The sequence below is a fragment of the Saimiri boliviensis genome, chromosome 3 (genome assembly GCF_048565385.1).
Source record: "Saimiri boliviensis isolate mSaiBol1 chromosome 3, mSaiBol1.pri, whole genome shotgun sequence".
NCBI lineage: Eukaryota > Metazoa > Chordata > Mammalia > Primates > Cebidae > Saimiri > Saimiri boliviensis.
This window is the reverse complement of record NC_133451.1, coordinates 62,775,166-62,798,664: the sequence shown is the minus strand read 5'-3', so window position 1 is coordinate 62,798,664 and position 23,499 is coordinate 62,775,166. Positions and strand designations below refer to the sequence as shown.

Below are 23,499 nucleotides of genomic sequence, written 5' to 3'. Positions count from 1 at the left end.
GGTCTCTACTAAAAACCTCCTCCTCAGAGAGGCCTTTCTTGACCACTCTATAGATAGTCACCTCTACTTCACTCACCACTTTGTATCCATTCACACCACTTTATTTTTTTATAGCTTCATATAAATATCTCATAAATTGTGTATTTATGATTCCATTACTGTTTGTCTATTTTTCCCATTACAGTGTAAGGTCCATGAAAGCAGGGGATTTATTATACCCACTGGTGTATTTCCACCACTGGGAACAATGTGTAGCCTTAGGAAGTGCATGAGAAATATTTATTAAGTAAATGAATGGAGTAAGTATGTGGTTAAAGCCATGTAAAATAGTGTCTAGAATCTAGATAATTGTATTCAAAATGTCTAAAGGGCCTCCCATTTTTTTTTTTGTCTGTATAAAACTTGGTACATCACCTCAAAATCCATATTCACTTAATAAAACAACTCTTGATTAGATTAAATAGCTCAATTTCCTATAAAGAATTTCTAAAACAGAACTATTTCTACTCTAAAACCTACCTCCATCTGTAAATCAATTTCTGCAAAAGTATGTACAGAGCCTCAGTGAGAATTTCTGGATTAAGCATGTTTCAAATGAGTGATGCTGTGGCATAATAATTGTATCAAATAAAAACAATTTACATTTAAATCATTTGTCAAAGACTGCTCTTTTAGATACAGTTGGTTCTACTAGGGAGGAGCTCTATGCCATGAAATGATGGATGGAACTTGAGTCACAACACTAACTCACCAAGCTGCGGTGGTATTTTGAGGGTGGACCTCTCAGAAGATCAATCCAAGTAATATCTATTGTTTTTTTCTAAATATCCAACTCAAAGGGAATTTACATTTCTTCCTTTAAATCATAGATCCATAGCTGTCATCAAACTTGTTAAACAAGTTTCCTTTTAATTGTTCTTTGCCATTTTGCCCAGCCCTTAAAATCTCAACTATCATTGTGGTTAGCACATTTACCAGAGAAGCACTGATCAGGACAAAAGAAGTGCAGAAGTTTTCTTTATCTTTATTAACTTCAACAGCCACTGTATCAGCACATTATGTATAGGTAAGTGGAGATTTGCTTGCCTAAAATTCTGACATCAATAGAATTAACACTGTCTCCCTCAACATACTCCCATCCAAAGACTGCAGTCAAACAACTGAGTTTGGATAATAAAGTTGTAGTTTTTCCACAGCATTTTGGATTTTTTGCATGGAAACAACCCTATCACATACACCTGTGTTTGAAATCTATAGTTTTATGTAATGATTTGAAGAGTGCTTCAGAAAGGTAATGTGCAGCTAAGCATACTGTGAATGAAAGAATAATATGAATGTGTGACTGTTGTAGAGAGCAGGTAGTAGAGAGAACATTTTCTCATAAAACAAATGCTAAATTGTTGTTGGTAGTGATGAGGATTATGATTTCCTTGTATTTGTTTAACAACTCTTGGTTTCTTAAGGCTTTCATGAATATTATATTGACTCTCACAGTAACATTGCTTCATAAGTATTCTCTGTTGAACCATATATAAATGCACATATTTTTACTTGTTAAATATTCATGAACCAGAATAGTATTATTATGTATTATACATGCTATCTATTTTGAAAGTATCTAACTAGAAAATTATCATCATATTTGAACAGTGATCATTAATGGCAAAATTTTGAAAATGTACATTTAGCTCACAAAGCATTTTCATCTATATACATAAAATATAGCAAAATTAACTGAATCTAATTTATAATACTTAATGCTTGTTATATTTCACTTAATGTGAAGTATAAGTACACACCTGACACAAATATTTTTCTAAAATGTATATTTTAAGTCAATAGTTGAACCCTTTAAGATATGTGTGTATGTGTTTATACATATATTCACAATATCAGTATTCATATGAAATTGTGATCTGACAGGGAACATTCACTGTGATAGAACATACCAAGATTTTTTTCTTGAACTAAAGTAAAAAGGTTTTTGTTGTATGATTATTTCTTTTTTATTATGGATGTTATTTTATTCATAACCTTAATGTTTTCTTATAACCAACACTACTAATCTATCAGTAAAACAGTGATCAAACACATTCAAAAGTGGAAAAGAAACACCATGATTGTTTTGTTTTGTTTTGACTGCCGGGTAGTCATCACCTTTAAGCTGAGTGGATATTTTTTTCTTTAAGGCACCTCTTCATTTACTTTCATCATATTGACACTTGTGAGGAGTTCTAACCTGAAAGATTTCAAAGGATTAAGCCATTCTTTTGAAGATGTCCTTGTTACCTGGGGAAGGTTCAAGCCTTAATACAGTGATTAACTTCTCAGAGTAAGGCATTAATCTGATTACACAGCAGAACATGGTGGAATTTAGAAACATGGTTTACTTTGCATGCACATTTCAGAAGACCTTAGTGAACTTTAATAGTTAAGAGAAAGAAAAAAAATACCAGATGTGGAAACAGAGACTTCAAAACCACATTTTATCAATTTCAAATTTTTTCTTAAAGTTAGTCCTATCAAATAGAATGAGGAACATCTCAGAAGAAGGCAATGTTTTAGATTTTTGCAAAGAAAGGGTTAAGAAGTTTACATTCGGGTATTTTTAATGGCAAGGCATAATTTATATTCTGTGTTCCCCTCCCAGTAATTCCTTATGTGATTTTCCAGAAGAATTTGTTGTATGAACTACCAGAAATTGGCTAATAGCTGAGTATTCGCCCTGCTGAGAAGTCTCTTTGCCATTTTTAGGCAGCTATTTATCTGTAATGTCATTAGGTTATGAATTAAAGGTAGCTACAACCCAGAGAATCATCTTTGTTGTGCCAAGAGATAATCAGTATGGAAAAGGGGATAGGGAATGAAAATATTACATCCTATAGCAATTCTATTAGGAAGTCATTTCAGTTTTTCCCTTTGAAACCATAGTATCTGGGTGAATCTAAAACATCTTATTTAATTACATTTTAATAGATTTAAGGTTTTTTTGGTTCTTATAGAATACAAGTTCTGAAAATGAACTGTAGAGATAAAATAAAAACCAAATCTATGCAAACACCTGTACTGAATTAAAAGTTTAATAATAAAACTAGCCAAAATAAGAAATGTACAAATATATCCTCAATTAAAGAATTATTAAGGAAAGAAAGTAATTAGGAAGAGTTCACAGGAGACAGAAAAGTTAAAAAAAAAAAAAATGACGAGTTGAGATTGGAGAACAAACCAGTGAGCAAGGTAGTTTTGGTGGAGCTGAATTCTTATGAGACAAGGTAGGTGTTGACCCATCATTAAAAGATCAACAGTATTTTAAATTTGACAATGAGAAAACAAATGCTTATTATTTAAAGGCTTTTAAGAGATATGAAAGAATGAGACTGTGACATTCAGGAACTGTATAAAAATGTTGAGATGAATTAGCCATCATTGGAATGAAAACAAATGTTTGCCTTGGAAAAAGAAATACTAATTTTGTCTAAATTTTAATACAACAAGCTCTCTGACACACTGATCCAGTTTCATAGCCTTGATTCTCTCCTGTTTTTAGATAACTCCTAAATTTATACTTCCAAGTGTCAGTCCTCAGTTAATTAAGAGTCTGACATCTCTAACTGTTTACTGAAAATTTTAATGCTCCTCAAACTTAAAATATGAAAAATTTACAATTTTTTTCTCCCCAAATTATCCCTTCCAATTTCATTTCATTTTCCCCTTCTTCTTGAGGTAAAATTTATATCATTAACATATGCTTATCTGTTACCCATATAGTTAACTAATTATCAAGTTCTTGTGTACATATCTTCTCTTGTAAACTTTTCTGAATTCCTACTTTCTTTCTAATTATCATCACCCAGAATCCCATCACTCCATTCCCATGAATTAGAATAGGCTCTTTCGTTATTGGTTTTCTTTTAGTTTTCTTCCTCTTTCCAACTATCATCATGCATACCGTCTGCAATTTCATCTTCCTAAGCACTGCAAGTCCTCATGTTAGTCATTCCACAGGATAAAAGTCAAAACTCTTTTGACTAGCCCTGAAGGCTTTATATAACATGGATCCCTCTGATCTTCCCTCCAAAATGTAGTTGCCCTTGATCTCCCTTGCCTTTATTCATTCACTTATTCAACAAAAATTATCTTTAATACTAGGCACTATGTTATATCCTGGATATAAAAAATAACAAATAATGATGTGGTCTCAGACCACAATAGGCTAAAAACTAAAGGCAAAAAGATCAAAATGTAAAAACAAAAAATACTATGAATGTAGGACATAATATGGTTGACTATGGGAGACTACAATGAAAAGGATATGACAGAGGTGAGTGATAAAGTTTAAGTGGAAGCTCACCAGGTAGACTTGAGGTGAATTTTAGACAAAGGAATGGAGAGTGTAAGGGCATAGAGACATGAATGGGTCTTATGTGTCCATAGATCTGTAAATAGTTTGAAATGTCTAGAACACAGATTATTTGTTGGAGTGTAAGAAGAGATACTGGAGGGGTTGGCTTAAGACAGGGGCACATGCAGTTTATGTATAGAAATTTGAAGAAAAGGAGTTTGGAGCATAGATGAAGACAAGTTCAGAAATGTGGTGATGGAATTTGTAAATATTCTTTAGTGATGCCTTCCATTTCCTCAGTGGAATATGATGGTTATCAACTAGGAGTGAGGATGAGGCAGATGGTGCTGGAGGTTTGAGGAAAAAAATAATACAAAATAATTTCCTAGGAGAATGAAAAAACATCGATAAAAGATGGATTTTTTTAAAAAAGATTTTATTCTCCTGAAAACATCAACCCAATTTATTTTTTTCTATGATCCAGTGCGTCATACACAGTACACCCAGATGCTACTTCTAATCTGAAAAAAAAAAAATTGAGAAAAAAACCTGACAACCTGCCCTCATAGATTAAAGTCTTTCAGTATTTTGCCATAAAGATAGTGCATAGCTTAGTAAGAATCTGCATTGCCAGGATTGTTAAAGTGCAAAACCCAAGCCCTTCTAGGAATTCAATTTCACTAGATCTGGAATAGGATTCCACAGTCTGCAGTTTAATAAGCACTTTGGGTTATTCTGATTAAGGTCAATCTCCAATTGCACTTGAGAGAACCTCAATACAGAAGACAAAATCTCAACACCCTTGTGTGGTATCAAGGGTACTTCTTGCTGCTACTTCTCTGTGTCAGAGTTTTCTGGTGAAACAGAACCAATAGAAGATATAGATACACACATATACATACATATAGCTATATAAAAACATACACATATAGATTTATTTTAAGGAATTGGCTCACACAATAATGTGGTTTGAAAGTCTGAAATACATAGGACGAGCTTCCAGACTGGAACTCAGGAAGGATTTTTATGTTATCATTTCAAGGCAGAATTTTTTCTTTTCCCAGAAACCTTCATTTTTGCTCTTACAGTCTTCAACTGGTTGGATGAGGTTCACCCAATTATTTATTTATTTACTTATTTATTTATTTATTTATTTACTTACTTATTTTGAGACAGAGTTTCACTCTTGTTACCGAGGCTGGAGTGCAATGGTGCGATCTCGGCTCACCACAACCTCCGCCTCTTGGGTTCAAGCAATTCTCCTGCCTCAGCCTCCCGAGTAGCTGGGACTACAGGCATGCACCACCATGCCCAGCTAATTTTTTTCTGGTATTTTTAGTAGAGACGGGGTTTCACCATGTTGACTAGAATGGTCTCGATCTCTTGACCTCGTGATCCACTTGCCTCGGCCTCCCAAAGTGCTGGGATTACAGGGGTGAGCCACCGTGCCTGGCCCACCCAATTATTAAAGGTAATCTCCTTTACTTAAAGTCAACTGATTATAGGTCTTAGTTACAGCTATGGAATACCTTCACAGCAACATCTAAAGCAGTATTTGACTGAAGAGCTCAGCACCACAGCCTAGCCAAAGCTAATACGTAAAATTAGCCATCATACTCTTCAGTGTCATCTTTGAATGATTTAGGACTCACAGCTTCCCACAACAAAGTTGAATGGCTGGTCTTTCTTTAAGCATTGCATATTATTCCCTCCTCCTAGATGGCTTCCTATCCCTTTTTTGTCTAGAAAACTCCCACAGATCTTTATTTCAGCTGAGATTGAGACTCTCAATACAAATTTTTGCCTAAACAAGACATAGTGAAAATACCTGACATTGTATATTCATCACGACATACTTTTCTACAAGAGTTCTTTGAAACAGAGTAATAAACAAGCTAGTAAGATAGGTAGATAGTGCTCTAACAGAGTATAGCACTTCATATCTGTGCATATTCTCTCTGTAAAATAAGGACATAATAAATAATATAGGATCATGATCATACTTTAAAATATTACTATGTGCTTAAGCATAAAGAACTTCTGAGACATTTCCCTTCCCTTCCTTTCCCTTCCCCACCCTTCTGACCTGACAAGATCTTCACTTATTGATACTGTTTATACTTTTTGATCATGGGAGGGAGCAAGATGCCAAGTGTATAGATAATTTAGAACCAACCATTATACTCCTAAATGTAAATTCATAACAGATTTAGAGAGGTTCAATCAAAACCTTTAAGGGAAGCTCATTTTTTTAATCTTTGTCCCTTCCTCTCACTCTTCCTCACTCCACTCCTTTCCACTCTCCCTTTCTTCCTTGTTTCTTAAAATATCTTTTGCTACTACTGTCTCAGAATTGTAGAGTTTCTAGAGGTGAGCATGAGACAAGAAATAAAGATTTAAAATGACTGTGTTTATTCTGATAGAGCTTTCACATTCATATCCTTTACTTGCAGACCAGTCATAGCTTCCCGTACATCTGTGCCACTATGGATGATTGCCCTTCTTGTGTTTGGGGTATTGGCAATCTTTGGAATGACTATCGGTCCCCTGGTTCATTTTCTGGCAGTAGGTTGGTAAATAATGTATTTTTATTTATTTCATTTTATTGTGATCTTTATTTCAATTTCTACAAAAGATAAAAAAAATGGAAACAATGAATTATCTCTTTTTAAAATGACATCAGGAACCACAGATTGCAGAAATAAGCATTGTCAACATTTTAAAAACACTGTATTGCAGACATCTTTTTCACTATGCAAAGGTTAACAAAATGGATATTCATACACAGACATAAATGCATAGATAGAAAGACTTTGGAAAATATAAGAAATGTTGGAGTCTTTTTTTTTAATGCTATGTTTTAACTTTAGATATTACATCATTCATATTCTACTATGAAAGACAGGAAAATCATACATTTGTACTTTTCATTTTCCTCCCATACTTCTCACTAGGTTGTTAGCAATGTTATTCTTATTACATTGTCAGCATTTGTAACACTTTGTTCTGGTCTGTAATAAAAGTTACTACAGTTGTTTAGTTTTGAATATGTATTTAGATGGAGCATATACTCATCATCAACTCTTTCTTCACAGCATTGCTGTGCCTGGGTGTTTTTTTTTTTTTTTTCTCAGAAGTTAGATATACTCATAAATAATCAAATAGCTACTCAGAGTTTTTTTGTAAATAAAAACGCAGCCCCTCCTTCACTATCCCTATTTCTCACTTCTCAGACACAACCACTTTCAACTCTTTGATTCTTAATATTACTATATTCTAATTTTTCAATTGTTAGCATCATCTGCTTACTTTCTACGATTGAAGAATGAAGATTCTGCACACTTTCATACTCTGGCAACACAGCAGTTATTTTGGAATTTCCCTTCAGCAGCACCCTGAGATGTACCTTCAACTATCTGTTGAGTCTGACACCCTAATGTCTGAATTCTATATTTCTTTTTTATTATTGTATTTACCCAATTGTAGTGGAGTATATACTACAGGAGCTTTCTGGGAAAGGGTTATGATAGGAAATGTACATTTTTGACAACTTGTGTACCTGAAAATGTTTTAATTATATCCTTAACCTTAATAATATAGAATTATAAGTTGAAAACAATTTTTCCTCTGAATTTTGATGGTAATGCTCTATTGTCTTATTGCCTTCAAAGCTTCAGTCAAGAAGTCTGATGACATTTTGATCCTGGAATTTTTGAGTGAAATCTCTTGTACTCCCGTCCTTCATGTTCTGAAACCTCATTGGATTTTTTTTCTTTTTCCACAGTATTTTGAAATTTCATGGTAATGTGACAGAGTATAGATCTTATTTTCATCTATTGTGCTGGCATTTAGTGGGCCATTTCAATCTGAAAATTAATATACTTCAGTTCCTGGAAATTTTCTTAGATTATGTCTTTGATGATTTCCTGTCCATGGTCTCTTTTTGAAGCTCCTGCTACTTTGACAGTGAGATTCCTAAATGTGACTTCTATTTTTTTAATCTTTTCCATTATATTTTTCATTTCTTTATTTTTTTTAAAAAATCACTTCCTTAATTTGCTCACGCTTACTTTCTAAACTTTCTATTGATTTTTTATTTATGCTATTATATATTTAAATTCTGATATCATTTAATTACCTAAATGTTCCTTTATATAACATCTTGATTTTATTTATTACAAACATCTTCTCTGAGGATAATAATGTTTACATTTGTTGCCTGAATACTCTCTTTTCCTTCCAAGGTTTTCTTTCGTTATTTTGGCCACATTTCCTATTACATACTTTTCTCAGATATATGTTGATCCTTTGGTGTCTGCTAATTTTTAAGATTGGGGATCAAAGACTTGACTAAAGAAAGTGCCTATTGCTGATGGTTTTTGTTACGAATGTTCTATCTGGTTAGATGTTTTGTTGAGATAACCTAAATTACCACTGTATTTATGTCTTTTCTCTTGGATTGGTCAGAATTCTTAGGGGAAAAATCTTCCCTTGTTGTGCATAAATATGATATTTGCTGGTAGCTCTCTATAGTCAAGTTGGGAAGAGTCCAGCATAGAAGTTTTGAGTGTGGTACACCTGACCTCAACTATGTTTCAGTCTCCATGATCTGAAAAATCTTAGCAGTTGGAAAAGACACTGGGAGCTAGTTGTTTCAACCAATTTTTCTGGTTTTAATTTCACTTCTTCTATTTCTACTTCCATGAGTACCTGGTACCATTTGAGCTGCTCTTTTACGGCAGCACATGCCTTTACTTTTCCCACTACAATATAAGGGTATAAGTTTATTGAGTCTGTTGTGTGAATTACCACTCACCTGCCTCCAGCTTCCATAATTCTGTCATTGCCTCCTCTCTCATTATCATTGTCTTTGTGGGTTAGCTTCTTTAAAACCCCAAACCAAACACTTTCCTATCATTTTAGTGGATTTGGAGAAGAAACATGTATAGATGCATTTATTAAATTCATCACCTTTAAGTGAACATTCTTGATTCTTGAGTTTCTTGTTATGACTAATCTTTAGATTAGCTATGTGTCTTCTTGAAGTCATTCCTTAAAGGAATCTTAAAGATTTTGACGTGCTGAAATTCCTGAGATTTTACATGTGTAACAATATATAAGCAAAAACTTATTTGTTTATGTTATCTTTTCCTTAGAACTTTGCAAAATTTCCTACTGTATTTTTGTCATTTTTAGTGTTGTCAAAGAAAAGATTCTGACCATTTCCTCTTTGTAAATGTAATTTTTTGTTTTTTTTTCTGACTGAATATTCACAAGACCATTTATGCCAAGCATCTTAAAAAAATAGACCCAATGACCCTTTGTTTGTCTTCTTTTGGGAAATATCTATTCAGATCAACTGCCTATTTTTAATTGGATTTCTTTTTCTGTTGAGTTGAATTCCTTGTATATTCCAGCTATTAAATATTAATCCCTTGTTGGATGAATAGTTTCTTTCTATTCTGCAGGTTGTCTCTTCACCCTATTGATAATTTCCTTTGTTTTGCAGAAATCTTTTAGTTTAATATAATCCCTTTCATCTATATTTGCTTTTATTACCTGTGCTTTTGAAGTCTTATTCATAAAACATTTGCCCAGACCAATGTCTTAGAGCATTTCCTCTATGTTTTCTTCTAGTAGTTTTAAAGTTCCGAGTCTTACATTTAAGTCTGTGACTTACAAGTTATCTTGATTTGATAGTGTCATTCATTTACATGTGGATATCCAGTTTCCCCAGCACCATTTATTGAAAAGATTGTCCTTTCCCAATGTATTTTATTGTTGCCTTTGTCAAAAATCAGATAGTTGTAAATAGGTACCACACTATTTTGGTCACTGTAGCTTTGTAGCATATGTTGAAGTCAGGTAGTGTGCTACCTCCAGCTTTGTTCTTTTCACTCAGGATTGCTTTGGCTATTTGGGGTCTTATGTGGTTTCATAGCAATTTTAGGAATTTTGTTTCTATTTCTTTGAAAAAAGTCATTAGTATTTTCATAGGAGTTGCATCCAATCTGCAGATTGCTTTCAGTAGTATGGTAATTTTTTAAGTGAAATCAATGTATATTCATTTGCACATCAGATTTAAGTGAAATCAATGTTTACTTATTTGTACATCAGGCACCTTAGAACAGAGTTTGTGAATAGTTACAAGAAGAACGTATTTAAAACGGGAAAGCTGCAACAACTGTTTTGGAAGAGAAAATTTAGAGACTCTTTTAAATAACAGGACAGTTAATTGTATTCAAATGTGGCCACCAGATAGTTTGACTACCTTATTTGGCTTTGCTTTTCACCAGTAGCCAGGGTAAGAAAATACTGTGATGAATTATGAAACATTCATTGCTGCTCAAAGGGGGCCTCTTACTGGTCTAGAAAAGCAGCTTTTCCATGGATAAATTCTAAAAGGAATTTGTTGCCTGGACTCCTACATAGTGAGTGACGGATGATTCATGGGTAATAACAGGGTAGTATAATCATTTTAACAATATTAATTATTCCATTCCATGAACATGTGATGTCTTTTAATGCTTTTGAGTGTCTTCTATTTCTCTCATCAGTATTTTGTAGTTTTCTTTATAGAGATCTTTCACCTCCTTGGTTAAATTCATTTGTAGGTGTCTCTTTTTCTGTAGCTATTGTAATTGGGATTCTTCTCTTGATTTTCTTTTCAACTAGTTTGTCATTGACATATAAAAGTGCTACTGATTTTTATATGTTGATTTTTAATTCTGAAACTTATTTGAATAGTTTTGTAGTTTTCTTATAGGGAACTCAGAATGCAGACAAATAGATTCTCACTTAAAAAAAAAAGTAATTATTTTATGAAGAGTTGGAGAAAATGTAACTGGCATCTCAAAAGTTCTTTGGGACAAAACAGAAGTCCATCAATTATCTAAGCTCTTGTAAGTGAGTTGATTTAAAAAACAAAATTAGGCTGGGCATGATGGCTCACGCCTGTAATCCAAGCACTTTGGGAGGCCAAGGTGGGCGGACCAGCTGAGGTCGGGAGTTCAAGACCAGTCTGACCAACATGGTGAAACCCTGTCTTTTAAAAAAAAAAAAAGAAAGAAAGAAAGAAAAAAGAAAATTAGGCCGGGTGCGCTGGCTCACGCCCGTAATCCCATTTATCAGTGATAAGAATGTTTTCATTAAGTCTTTAGGTTTTTTAAATATAAGATTATGCCACCTGTAAACAGGGACAATTTAACTTTCTCCTTTCTAATTGTGGATGTTTCTTCCCTCATCGCTGTGCCTAGGACTTCCAGGCTGAGAGAGTCTGCAGTTTATATCTTCATCTACTAACTCAGCCATTCTCTTATCTTACTGTTGTTTCTTTTAACCCCAGGATTCATTTACTTTCATTTTTTTAAGAGTTAAGAAGCTGGGTGGCCCTGAAAAAAATCTCCCTAATTTGCAGACTCTTTGAATTATGATATAGTAATTTCTGATGTCCCTTCTTTCTTTTCCCTAGCTTATCTTCAACAAGTTGCCTTAGCTGGAAGATTGGATCCTATACAATAAAAATGTCACAATTGTATGATTTTCACTTTCATTATTACTTTTGTCATTCTGCAGTGTTACAATGGGCCTGTTTTTGTCTAGGCCCTAAAGTCTTAATACTCAATAATTGAGAACTTTTAGAAAAGTGTGTGTCTAGCTTAATTTGTGAGATGATTGTTGTATATAATCTCTTACTTTCGGGTATATGTCACAGTTTAGAGCATATTTACTTCACATTATAAAATTTGAAGTTGTAAGTTGTAGCTGCATTGTTTGCTTGTTTCCTTAGAACAGAGCCACTGTTCTTACCTTTTGTTCTTTTTCTGGGCTTAGAGGTATGAAAATGTAGTACTTTCACTTTGTCTGATTTAGATAGAGGACCTCTCATAGTTTATGCTTAAACCCTGATACTGTATCCAGAGCACTCAGGAAAAAAATGTGTGTGTGTGTGTGTGTGTGTGTGTGTGTGTGTTTTAGGTTTTCTTTCCAGAAATAGGTTTTAAATAATTAAGCTATAGAAGTTATAGAATGATTTCCTTTTTTTTTCTGCTCCATCATCCATCTTTCTCAATTCATATTGGAATTTAAACTACTTATATAGACAGAAATGTTAATCATATGGTACAAGTATGCCTTGTAGACATCCCATTCTCAAGAGGTTATTTTTATCTCATTAGGTATTAACTAAGCACAACGACTGTATTCACAGTGACCTCAGTACAGTTAGTGAACAATCTCAGTGTCCCATTAAGACTGCTACACATAATTAAATTAGTTGATTTAATTAAAATATTTAAGATTTACTTAAAATTTTAAAATCATTTAAAATTTAAAATTTCTTTATTTAAAATAAACCAACGAATTTAATTCCGTGTAGCAGTCTTAATGAGACACTGGGATATTCAAGAGTTGATTTTCTTGTTCTAGGGTATGTTTTCTTTATCTAAATTGGCATAGACATTAAATAATCAGTTTATTCACTCACTCTTGGAAAAGAACTCCATTCAGTTGTAATCAAACCAATCCATATTCTGCCAATCTATTAATTAAATTAATTCAATCCTGCATTAATTAAGGAATATTCATGGCTGTTGAACATTGTAATAGGTAGAAATAATTAGGAATCCAAAAAAAGAACTGAATGATGCATTGTGAAAAGTGAATTATGAGAGAGAAGCTACATCGTTTCAAGGTCTAATTTTTGCTACTTATAAAAAATCTAGTACGTCAACGTAGTTTCAAGATCTAACTTTTACTATTTATAAAATACCTAGTAAACCTCTGTTATAAAGCTTTATCAGTTTATCTCTATAGTAAAAGATCTGTGACCCACTGAAAAGCTAACTGAATTAACAATATTCCTTGATAAATCATTCACAATCAACCCATTTTCAGCATTTTATTTATAACTTTCTGACTTCTTTTACCATCAACTTCACTACAAAATATTTTCACATTTATGGTGATAATATATTTATTCATATTGTCTCCTTTTCTGCACTCACATAGAACTTGCAATTGAAAAATAAACTTCGCCATTTAATCATATCTTATTAATATCTCATTTAATGGTTTCATCCATATCATCTCTTACACAATATGATCTTCAAAGGCAATAATCATATTGTAAAATAATATTAATATTTATTTAGTTCATATTATATGCTAGGCACTCTTATGCAGTATCTAGCATATTCCTAATGTTTAATATCTATCACAGTGGAGATAATAGGTATCATATGTCAAGTACCTTAGTATCTATGAAAATTTAGGAAGGAAATGTAATAACTTAAGTGTAGGCTTTGGAGTCAGACCAATTGAGTTTTGATCCTTGGCTCTTCTTAGTAGCTATATAATTTTGGGTAAATTACTTAGTCTTTCTGAGACTACACTTCCCCTGAAAGATTAATATAGTTCATAAAGTTTTTCTAAAGTATCTTTGCATAGAAGATACTTACATGGCAACTATTTTTATTCATAATCTGACAATTGATTACTACAGACAGAAATCTCTTTAAATTCCTGTCTCAACCAATATAATACTGTCTGAACTTTATATCTTCATCTATTATCTCAAATCTTCTCTTATCTCTCTCTATCTCTATATATACATATATGTATGTATATATGTGTGTATATATATATATACATATCTCAGACAAAATTCAGACAGAGTAACATATTGATTGAAACAGGAATCTATTTATCTCTCTCTCTCTCTCTATCTATCTATTTATTCCATTATTGCTCCTGTAAATACAATGCCTATATGATCTAATCAACTGGACCTAAATAATTCACAAGAGTTCATCAATGTTTAATATGAGCACAATACATACTAGTTGTTATTACTATGTAATCTATATCTGGATTTGAAGTTATTTAATTTAAATAATTCTTGGATCATTTCTTGATCTCACAACAAAGAAGATCTACTTGTACCAAGATAGCTTTAAAGTGCTGGATATCCCATATAATAGAAATTATGAAAGGGAGACATCACCAGAAAATAACTATCTTAGCAAAATTCTTGAGAATAGGGTAAGTTAGTATTTTCCTTGTTAATTGTTTCATTGTTAATTCTCTGAAATATAAATATTGGAATTTGATATTTGACTCTATTTTCTCTCTTAACAGATGGTTGATGAATTTCGAAGTTCTAGCATTTACAGACAATATGTCGCTTCTCAAGTCATCACACTGGTGCAAGTAACTAACATTAACCAAGAAAAGAGATCAACTCATTATACATAGCACTACACTTCAAATTTCTCTGTAGAAAGAGTCTGTCAATATGTTAAAGTCCTTAGCCAATAAACTATGAATACCAAGTATTATTACAAATAGCAGATGAATTTTTCAATGTAAAACCGAAGCAAAGACTGGGCTATATAGTTGAGTTCACTAGCTGTACTGTCGATACATTAATACTCAAATTACAAATGTTTCATGCTTTTGGTTTCCTAAATATCTATGTCCAGAAAACATTAGATAGTCCCATAGACCAATGTTTGATGCTCTAACATTTTTATTTAGCAGTAGCAAAAGTATAGATCCTGATTTCTCTTATCCTGTGACTTGCCAGTCAGATAAACACTTAGTGGAAATACCTCTAGAATTCTTAGTAGGTACAGGGTAAGAGAGAGCCTATCTACACTAGGCTTCAAGATCCAGAAAAACCTTCTAGTCACCATAATAAGAAGTAAAGTAGCTATGCTGTGTTCCCTGCATGTGGTTTTGGAGTGGCATGAACTGGCCAAGGTAGCCATAGGATAGGATTCAGACAACCTGAAAATAGCCTTTGTGATTTACTAGCCCTAGAGTTTTTGGCAAGTTACTGTATCGTTTTGAGTCTGTTCCTCTATCTCAGTACATGTTAATAATAATGCTTGCTTTGCCTCACTCACAGAACTGTATTCAGGATAAAAAAGAAAATATGTGTGGAAAAACTTGTAAATAAACACATTTCAGATGAAGGCAATTATTGCTTTTACTTCCATAAGTGCCACAGGACTATGTCTGCTTTTCTTCCCTGCTCCAGGGACTCCTGGAATTGTAGAAAAGATTAAGCTCTCAAACAGCATTAACGTTGGAGGTCAATTTTGGTATTGAACATAAATGTGAGACTACAGTTGAAGAGCCCAGATATCTCTCAGAGATGACTGCAAGCATGAGAGATGTCTCTGTTTTGTTTCCCCATGCATGTAAATTCAAGTAACTATAAACAGCATGGACCAAAAGGAAGTCATGAAGAGGCCACAGGACAGAGCTTTTCACTTTGGCATACACTGCTATAATAATCAAATATAATAATCAAACTTATGTGACCTGAGTGCTTCCCAGGAATTGTTACTGATTTATGTGACAAAATAATGAGCATCCCTGAGGGAGTCCCAAAGCACAATAATGCCAGTTCAGACACAAGCCTCAGGACTTCATAATAATCCTATGTAACTGTTGGCTGGCTAGCTCCTCAGGCTGGCTGCCCTTTTCTCGATTCCAGACACACCTTTCCTAAAAACCACAGTCAGATTAATCTTCCTCAAATACAGTTTAACTCAACAACTTTCTATCACTGCTACCCCTTGGCTAGAATTAAAGATCCTTCCTGGTTGAGCTCAGTCTCCGAGACACTGCTGTTACTTTATGAGTCGGTATAAGGTGACAGTGTGAGGCATACAGACAGCTCTGTAAAGAGCCCAAGTTACACAGTCAACTGGACTAAAACTAAATTCTAGTGTAGTATGTACTTACTCTTGAACACATTATGTAACTTCTCAGAGCCTCAATTTTTCCTTGTCTATAACATGAAGATGACCTCTATGCAGCAAGATTATTGTGAAGACTAAGTGTGCTAATAAATGTGATAGCAAAGTATATAGGCTATGTAATACGAAGTGCATTGGAATATAGCAGATGCCCAATAAATCCTAATTAATATTATTGCCATCAGTTATTCTGAAGAAATATTCCCTCTTATCTCTGATTTATGCAATTTTCTGGTTGATAATGAAGTAGAAACAAAAATACATTAAGGGTCAGCGTGTATGTTACCTCCTCCACGCAAATTTCTCTGATATTTTGTGTAAAAAATGGCTTAACCTTCCTGGGAATATCTCCACATAAGATAAATGTATTATTGCTTCTACCTCATTTATTATAGTAATTTGTATATATGTCTTATCTCCCCTAAAAATCTACAATTTCCTTGAGGGTAGAAGCTATGTCTTAGTCATTCTTGCACCTTGTATCACTTAATAGCACCCAGTTCAGTTGCTTGTCTATAGTAGTTGCTCAACAAGTGATTGATGAATGTATTAATAAATCATCCTAGTTCTTAGGTGATACTTTTACCCTATGCCTCAGGCAACTCCTGTTTTTCTTTTTGTTTTTGTTTGTTTGTTTGTTTTGAGTTGGAGTTTTGTTCATGTTGCCCAGGCTGGCATGCAGTGGCCATGGTCTTGACTTGCTGCAACCTCTGCCTCCTAGGTTCAAGCGATTCTCCTGCCTCAGCCTCCTGAGTAGCTGGGATTACAGGTACACACCACCACACCCAGCCAATTTTTTTTTTTTTATTTTTAGTAGAGATAGGGTTTCACCTTGTTGGCCAGGCTGATCTTGAACTCCTTAACTCAGGTGATCTGCCCAAGTTGGGATTACAGGCACAAGCCATCCAGCCTCCCTTTGTTAGATTCATGTAGCTGCTTGTCCTCTAAATTGAATAATACAGCTGCATGCATACTGTCACCAAGCAAATATAGAAAGATGGAGATGGTCCTGTGCTCAACCTAAAGGTACTCCACAAACCCATAAAAAAAGAAACCAAGATATGAAAGATCAGACAACGGGGAAAGAAATGCTGTTTTCAGTAATATATAAAAGCTTTATGTTGTTTCCAGTCCTGATAACAACAGCGTGACAGCACGTATACGGCTGGTATTCAAGGGTCGCAGATCAATGAAAGAAAACACAAGAAAAAGAATTGAAAATATTTTATATCAGATGCTGAAGAACCACTCAGGATCCTTGACTACAAATTTGAATTCTCTGAGGCTTATCAGTAAGGTCATGCTGGGAGTGGTGTTACTTTCATCAGTTTACCCTAGCATATGTCACAAATATCAGACAGAGAACTGATCTTCAAATTTTTAAATGAATGTCACTGTTTTACATCAAAGCAATTATTTCTGTTCTTCACTATTAAAAGCAGAATCAAATTGCAATAATACCAAACTTTTTGTTTCAGGGGTGAGGGCAGGCTGCTTTTCATTCTAAAGCAGATACTAATATTTTTAACAGTCCTTATAAGTACTGATGTGTCTTGCTAATCTTTAAAAAATCTCCCATAAATTTCAAAAACATCACTGGATCCACCATTATGAGAGGTCACTTTTTGAAAGTTATTTTTTGTATACTGACAGGAATTAGGTTTACTTGTAGGGAATTCCTTTTCTTCTAAGAAAGGACACTCACAGTTTTCCACTGTAGATGATACAGAATACAATTCTAATGGCACCTCATATCATACTTTCATTTATAATAAAAACAATTCCAACAAATCACTGTTCTCCACTTTGTGTTAACACTTTTTCTTAAAATTCCAAATTATTTATAACCCTTTGGTCCTGCTGGACCTACCATCTTAATCCATTGCCCCAAGGTCTGTGGTGCTAGGTTTTAAATTTGCTATGAATTTTTTGTTCTATTTCAGAAATCAGTAAGGTCAATGCTGTAAAAATTTTCAACAACCGTAAGTTCAGATACTTTGTAATTAAATTTATGAGATAATCTAAAGCATAGCAGTTTTTGTTACTATTGTTAGGCACAGTTTTAAGTGTTTTACACATACAGTAATTCATTTAATCTTTGTAACCATCCTGCATATGGCTATGATTGTCATTCTATTTTTGAGATGGGGAAACTGAAGCACAAAGGAGTGAAATAATTGTCTAAATTCATCCAGCTGGTGAACGGTGAGGCCAGAATTCAAACTCAAGGAGTCTGGTTGCAGAGCATGGACTTAACTATAACTTTATCTGCCTTCCACAGCTCACACATTCTCTAAGTGCTGGTGTCTTGGAGACAATATGCTGGGTATGCAAGCAATCCACTGGCTGCTAGTGATTCCTGTACAGATTACACTGCACCTATCAGCAGAAGATATTGTCAGATATAACCATACAAAGCCAACTCAGCTCACTCTCTGCTTTGTAATCAAACATTATTTTCCTATTCTTAATGAAGCAAAACTGACTTTTTCTGACAGGCTGTGGGAGACGAACCAGGATGTCACCTACATGTGATGGAGTCAGGGGAGGTTCCACTGCTCAGGAAGGAGAATGGCTATGGCGAGCAAGCCTTAAGATGAATGGGCAACACTACCATGGAGCATCACTGGTCAGTGAAAGATACTTGGTGACTGGGGCTCACTGTTTTAAAGTGTAAGTTCATCATGTTGCCCAAGGCTATGGAAACTGAAGGCTTTGAAGGAAGTTCCAGTTTGCACCTGTTATCCCGGTTTAAATGTTAGCAGCACACTCTTTCATTCTCAAAAGTGTCCTGGTTTGGAAGACATTATATGGTAAACCTATCTAAGGCTTTCCTACCTTACCAGTCAAAATACGAAGAATCATTCACTCTTGACAGTGCATTTTCTTCTTCACATGATACTTACCTCTCATTACTTTACACTATAGACATCCTAAACTACTTGTAGTTGCTGAAACACATTCTGTTTCATACCTATCTTCCTCTCTGCACATGCCCGTCCCCATCTCCTCATCTTTTAGGCAAATAGGACTTAGTCCCATAGTCTTATCCAAAATGCTATTTTCCCTAAGAAATTTTCCATTCCCTTAAGAATACAGATTTACGTCCTCCTGTTTTGCAGTCCCACTAATTACATATGCCACTATCTAACATATAACAACTGCTAGTGTTTACATCTCTCTTTCACTAGATTTAAACTTTTTGATGGCATGGCCATTTATTTTTATTCTATACCCCCACTGCCTTACTTAGTGTGTGGTATAGAAACTCAAGATTTTTTGAATGAGTTAAAAAATCAGATTATATCATTGCTAATGAACTACAGAGCAAGGAAATATATATGCAAAGAGAAGAGTACAGTAGATGCAGAATGTATTTCTATTATCTTGAAATAAATACAAAATACATGATTTTTGTTTCTTTAGGACAAAAAATTCAAAAAACTACACTGTCAGCTTTGGCACAAAAGTAACTCTTCCATATATGCAACATGATGTTCAACAAATCATTATTCATGAGGACTACATCCAGGACGACCATCATGATGATATTGCACTTATACTGCTCACTAGAAAAGTTTTATTTAAGAATGATGTACATTGAGTTTGTCTTCCTGAAGCCACACAGATTTTTCCTCCTGGTGAAGTTGTTTTTACAGGATGGGGACGACTTTAATGTTAAGATCAGTGAAAACTTATTTAATGGTAAGATTGGTGAAAACTTAACATACCATGTAGGGTAGAGAAGAAATATGAAAATCGTAATCTAGGTGTAGAGTCAAAGGCACCATTTAACTCCAGATACTGAGTACTCCCGGACAATCTCTTAGGGAATAGTGTATATAGAGTTACAACTTGGCAAACTGTCTGGGTTTCAAACGTTCCAAGGAAACCAATTTAGTTGTAGAACCTCCCTAACATTGAAAAGCCAACTAAGAAAGCTCTGGTCCAAAGATGTGGGAAGAGAGATAGACAGGTAAGGTTAGAAAGAGATTTCAAATTATAATTTGAATATTTCTTTTTTATCAGTTTGAGTGAGGAAAGTGAGTAGGCTTTTTCATTCTAAAAGTAAGCAACAGTCAAATATAGGTCTTAAGTGCAGAGGATAAAGCAAGGTCATCCAGCTCTTTCAGCTTGTTTGCTAATCATATATACTTCCTTTAGGTAAATACCCAGTGTTCCTTCAGAAAGCAACTGTGAAGATTATTGATACAAACACTTGTAATGCTAAAGAAGCCTATCATGGTAAGGTACAGGACACAATGCTATGTGCTGGGTACATGGAAGGAAATATTGATGCCTGCCAGGTAATTCTGGCCATTGTTTACATTGGCTGATAGTATGTAAATAATTGCTCTTACTTTATGAAAATCATCAATATGAAGACAATTCTATACTTCAATTAATTTGCACTTTTCCAATCCTGTCAAAGTCTGTCTCAGCTACCACAACTGGATTGCCTCTAAGACTGGTATCTAAGAGAAAAGACTCTCCTAGCAACCATTGTAGGTCATTTTTGCCTGTTACTCCTAAGTAATTCTTCCCTACATGCAACATATGTTATTAAGTGTTTAACAAACATTTATACTAGATTTATTCTGAGTCAAACACTGTTCTAAGTCCTCTACAAATACTGATTCATTTAATTATCATTACACCCTTATGATGTAGGTAATACCAGTATTCTCATTTTATAGATGAGGAAATTTTAGTAATTTGCACATCATACATGTAGTAAGAGGCAGAACTGGCATATAAACTGAGACTGTCTAGCACCACAGTCAAGATTCCTAGCTAGATTTCAATAAATAATCAGTCTCAGAATTTTTTCAGTTACTTTCAACCCGTTCTGAAATTCCTCTCACTTTCTTACCCCCTTACGGTTAAAGTTCTGATACTTTTCTCAGATATGAAGTCCTATATTCCAAGTATATTCATATGTCTTCCAAAGCTTTGTCATGAAATTAAAGCTTGTAACTTATTAAATCATACCTTCTGTGCAGTGGCTCATGCCTGTAATCCAAGCAATTTGGGAAGCTGAGGCAGGAGGACTGTTTGATATGAGGAGTTCGAGACCAGCTTAGGCATCACAATGAGACCTCATCTCTACAAAAAAACATAAAAATTAGTTAGCTCAGTGTGATGGCATGCCCATAGGCCTAGCTACTGAGGAGGCTAGGTGGGTGGATTGCTTGAGCTCAGGAGTTCCAGGCTGCAGTGAGCTATGATCATGCCACCACACTCCAGGCTGGGAGACAGAGTGAGACCCTGTCTCCAGAACATAAATAAATTTTGAAAATTAATCACACCTTCCAGTTTCAGGTAAACCTGAGTCCTAAGGAAGGAATTCTGCTAGTCATAGTTGAAGTTAATGATGACACAGGGATTTATACTGTGGGTTAAATGCTAATGACTTACAAACTTTATCTAGAGTTATCATCTGGTATAAATGAAGTATCTGAAAAGAAATTCTCACAATGATAAATATCCTTTGTTTTATTCAGGGCGACTCTGGAGGACCACTAGTTCATCCTAATTCTTGAAATACTTGGTACCTTGTTGGAGTAGTGAGCTGGCGAAGGAATGAATGTGGTGCAATCAATAGTCCAGGGGTCTACACGCGAGTGACCACTTACTGCAACTGGATTGCCTCTAAGACTGGTATCTAAGAGAAAAGACTCTCCTAGCAACCACTGTAGGTCATTTTTGCCTGTTACTCCTAAGCCTTATTTAACATGCATTTTAAATTAGCATGTACAATGGCTGTTTTGAAAGAACTGCCATTCTGAGAAAATATTTATGAACTTCTAAGCCACCTCAACAAGACAAAACAAGACATTTCAGGTTTGGTCCAGAAAGGCCTAAGCAAAGAAAGTGTTCACATCGAAAACAGACTATTATAATACAAATTATTTTTCTATTTCATTAACTCACATCATGGCTATCTCACCACAGCATAAACTCTTGGTTTTTGTCATTCAGACTTTCTAGAATTGTGAAAATATGTCCTTGTCCATGGCAAATTAGTCACTGTGAGTGACTGGAACCAATACTTTATGTGGGTTTGGTTGGAACATGCTATATATGCCTTCATGTCACAGCTTTTGTAGAACGGGTGTGGTTGTGACCTAAATCTAGTCTGAATGTAGGCCCTGAGTTACATTGTTTTATTTGTATGGGGGTTTGATCAATTCCTGCAATCATTGTGAAACAATTTCACCGTCAGTAAAACGAGACAAAACAGCACATTTTAGACGTACAGAGATCAGGCAGAGTAGTAGTTCTTTACCGTTGTTAAAGTTTCTGTGGAAATTCCTTATTTGTAACATATTTTGAAAAAGTCACTATGTACCTGAAAATGTGTAATGTATTTTAATTAAATGAAATTTAAAAGCAAACTGTTCAATGACAGTTTTCTTTTTGTTTTTTGTTTGCTTTCTTGAGAATTCGTGGGTGGGTTTACTCTCTCAACTTTTTTTTCTGTAGAAGGAAGGTTTGCTTCTACTTGGACCATGGCTTGGGGGAGGGTGAGAGGTGGTTAAAAAGTATCTTGAGAGCTGGGGCCGTGACTCATGCCTGTAATCCCAGCACTTTGGGTGGATCACTTGAGGTGAGGAGTTTGAGACCAGCCTGGCCGACATGATGAAACCCCGTCTCTACTAAAAATACAAAAATTAGCCGGGAGTGGTGGCTCATGCCTGTAATCTCAGCTACTCAGGAGGCTGAGGCAGGGGAATTGCTGAAACCCAGAATCACCTAAGGTCAGAAGTTGGGGACCAGCCTGGCCAAAATGGTGAAACTCTGTCTCTACTAAAAATACAAAAATTAGCTGGTGGTGGTGGCTCACGCCTGTAATCCCAGCTACTCAGGAAGCTGAAGCAGGAGAATCACTTGAACCCAGGAGGCGGAGGTTGCAGTGAGCAGAGATCTCCATTGCACTTCAGCTTGGGCAACAGAGCGAGACTCTGTTTAAAAGTAAATCAATAAATACAAAGTACCTTGAGGCTGAAGGGAGCAGCTGGGCGCCATAGGCTCCTGGCTGAGCCGGAGGAAGACACCTGCTCAGCGCGGGTTTGGCCCCTCCTGCCTGCCGAGTGTGGTCAGGTGGTCGCCCACCTTCCGGTTTTCTGCTCGCGCCCTCGGAAGCGGGTTTCCAAGAAGCCACGGAGGTGAGCGCCAGCGTGTGCAGACGCAGCAGGGCCTGCTTCAGGCTCGCCTCCGGGGCCAGCGCGGCTTGCAGGCTGCCCACCCTGCTCTGCCGTTCCTCCCAGGCCGCTGCTGGATGGCACCGCAGAGGGCTCCGCGCGGGTTCTGCGCCTTCCACAGACGCCGGGCGCTCGGCAGGCGCGTCCCATGCCCCCCGGCGCCACGTCGGCGCGGTGGAAACGG

The 23,499-nt window shown here is 35.3% G+C and overlaps 1 protein-coding gene across 1 annotated transcript; it reads left to right on the top strand.

Moving 5' to 3' along the window:
• Window positions 1-2,531: 2,531 nt before the first annotated feature.
• Window positions 2,532-21,779, top strand: LOC141583839 (transmembrane protease serine 11B-like protein). The gene is given in 12 exon segments (XM_074395660.1): window positions 2,532-2,602; window positions 6,796-6,911; window positions 11,178-11,182; window positions 14,270-14,383; window positions 14,480-14,547; window positions 17,242-17,402; window positions 18,054-18,092; window positions 18,609-18,783; window positions 19,537-19,787; window positions 19,941-19,946; window positions 20,275-20,417; window positions 21,615-21,779. Coding segments are annotated over 12 exon segments (1,314 nt in total).
• Window positions 21,780-23,499: the final 1,720 nt, after the last annotated feature.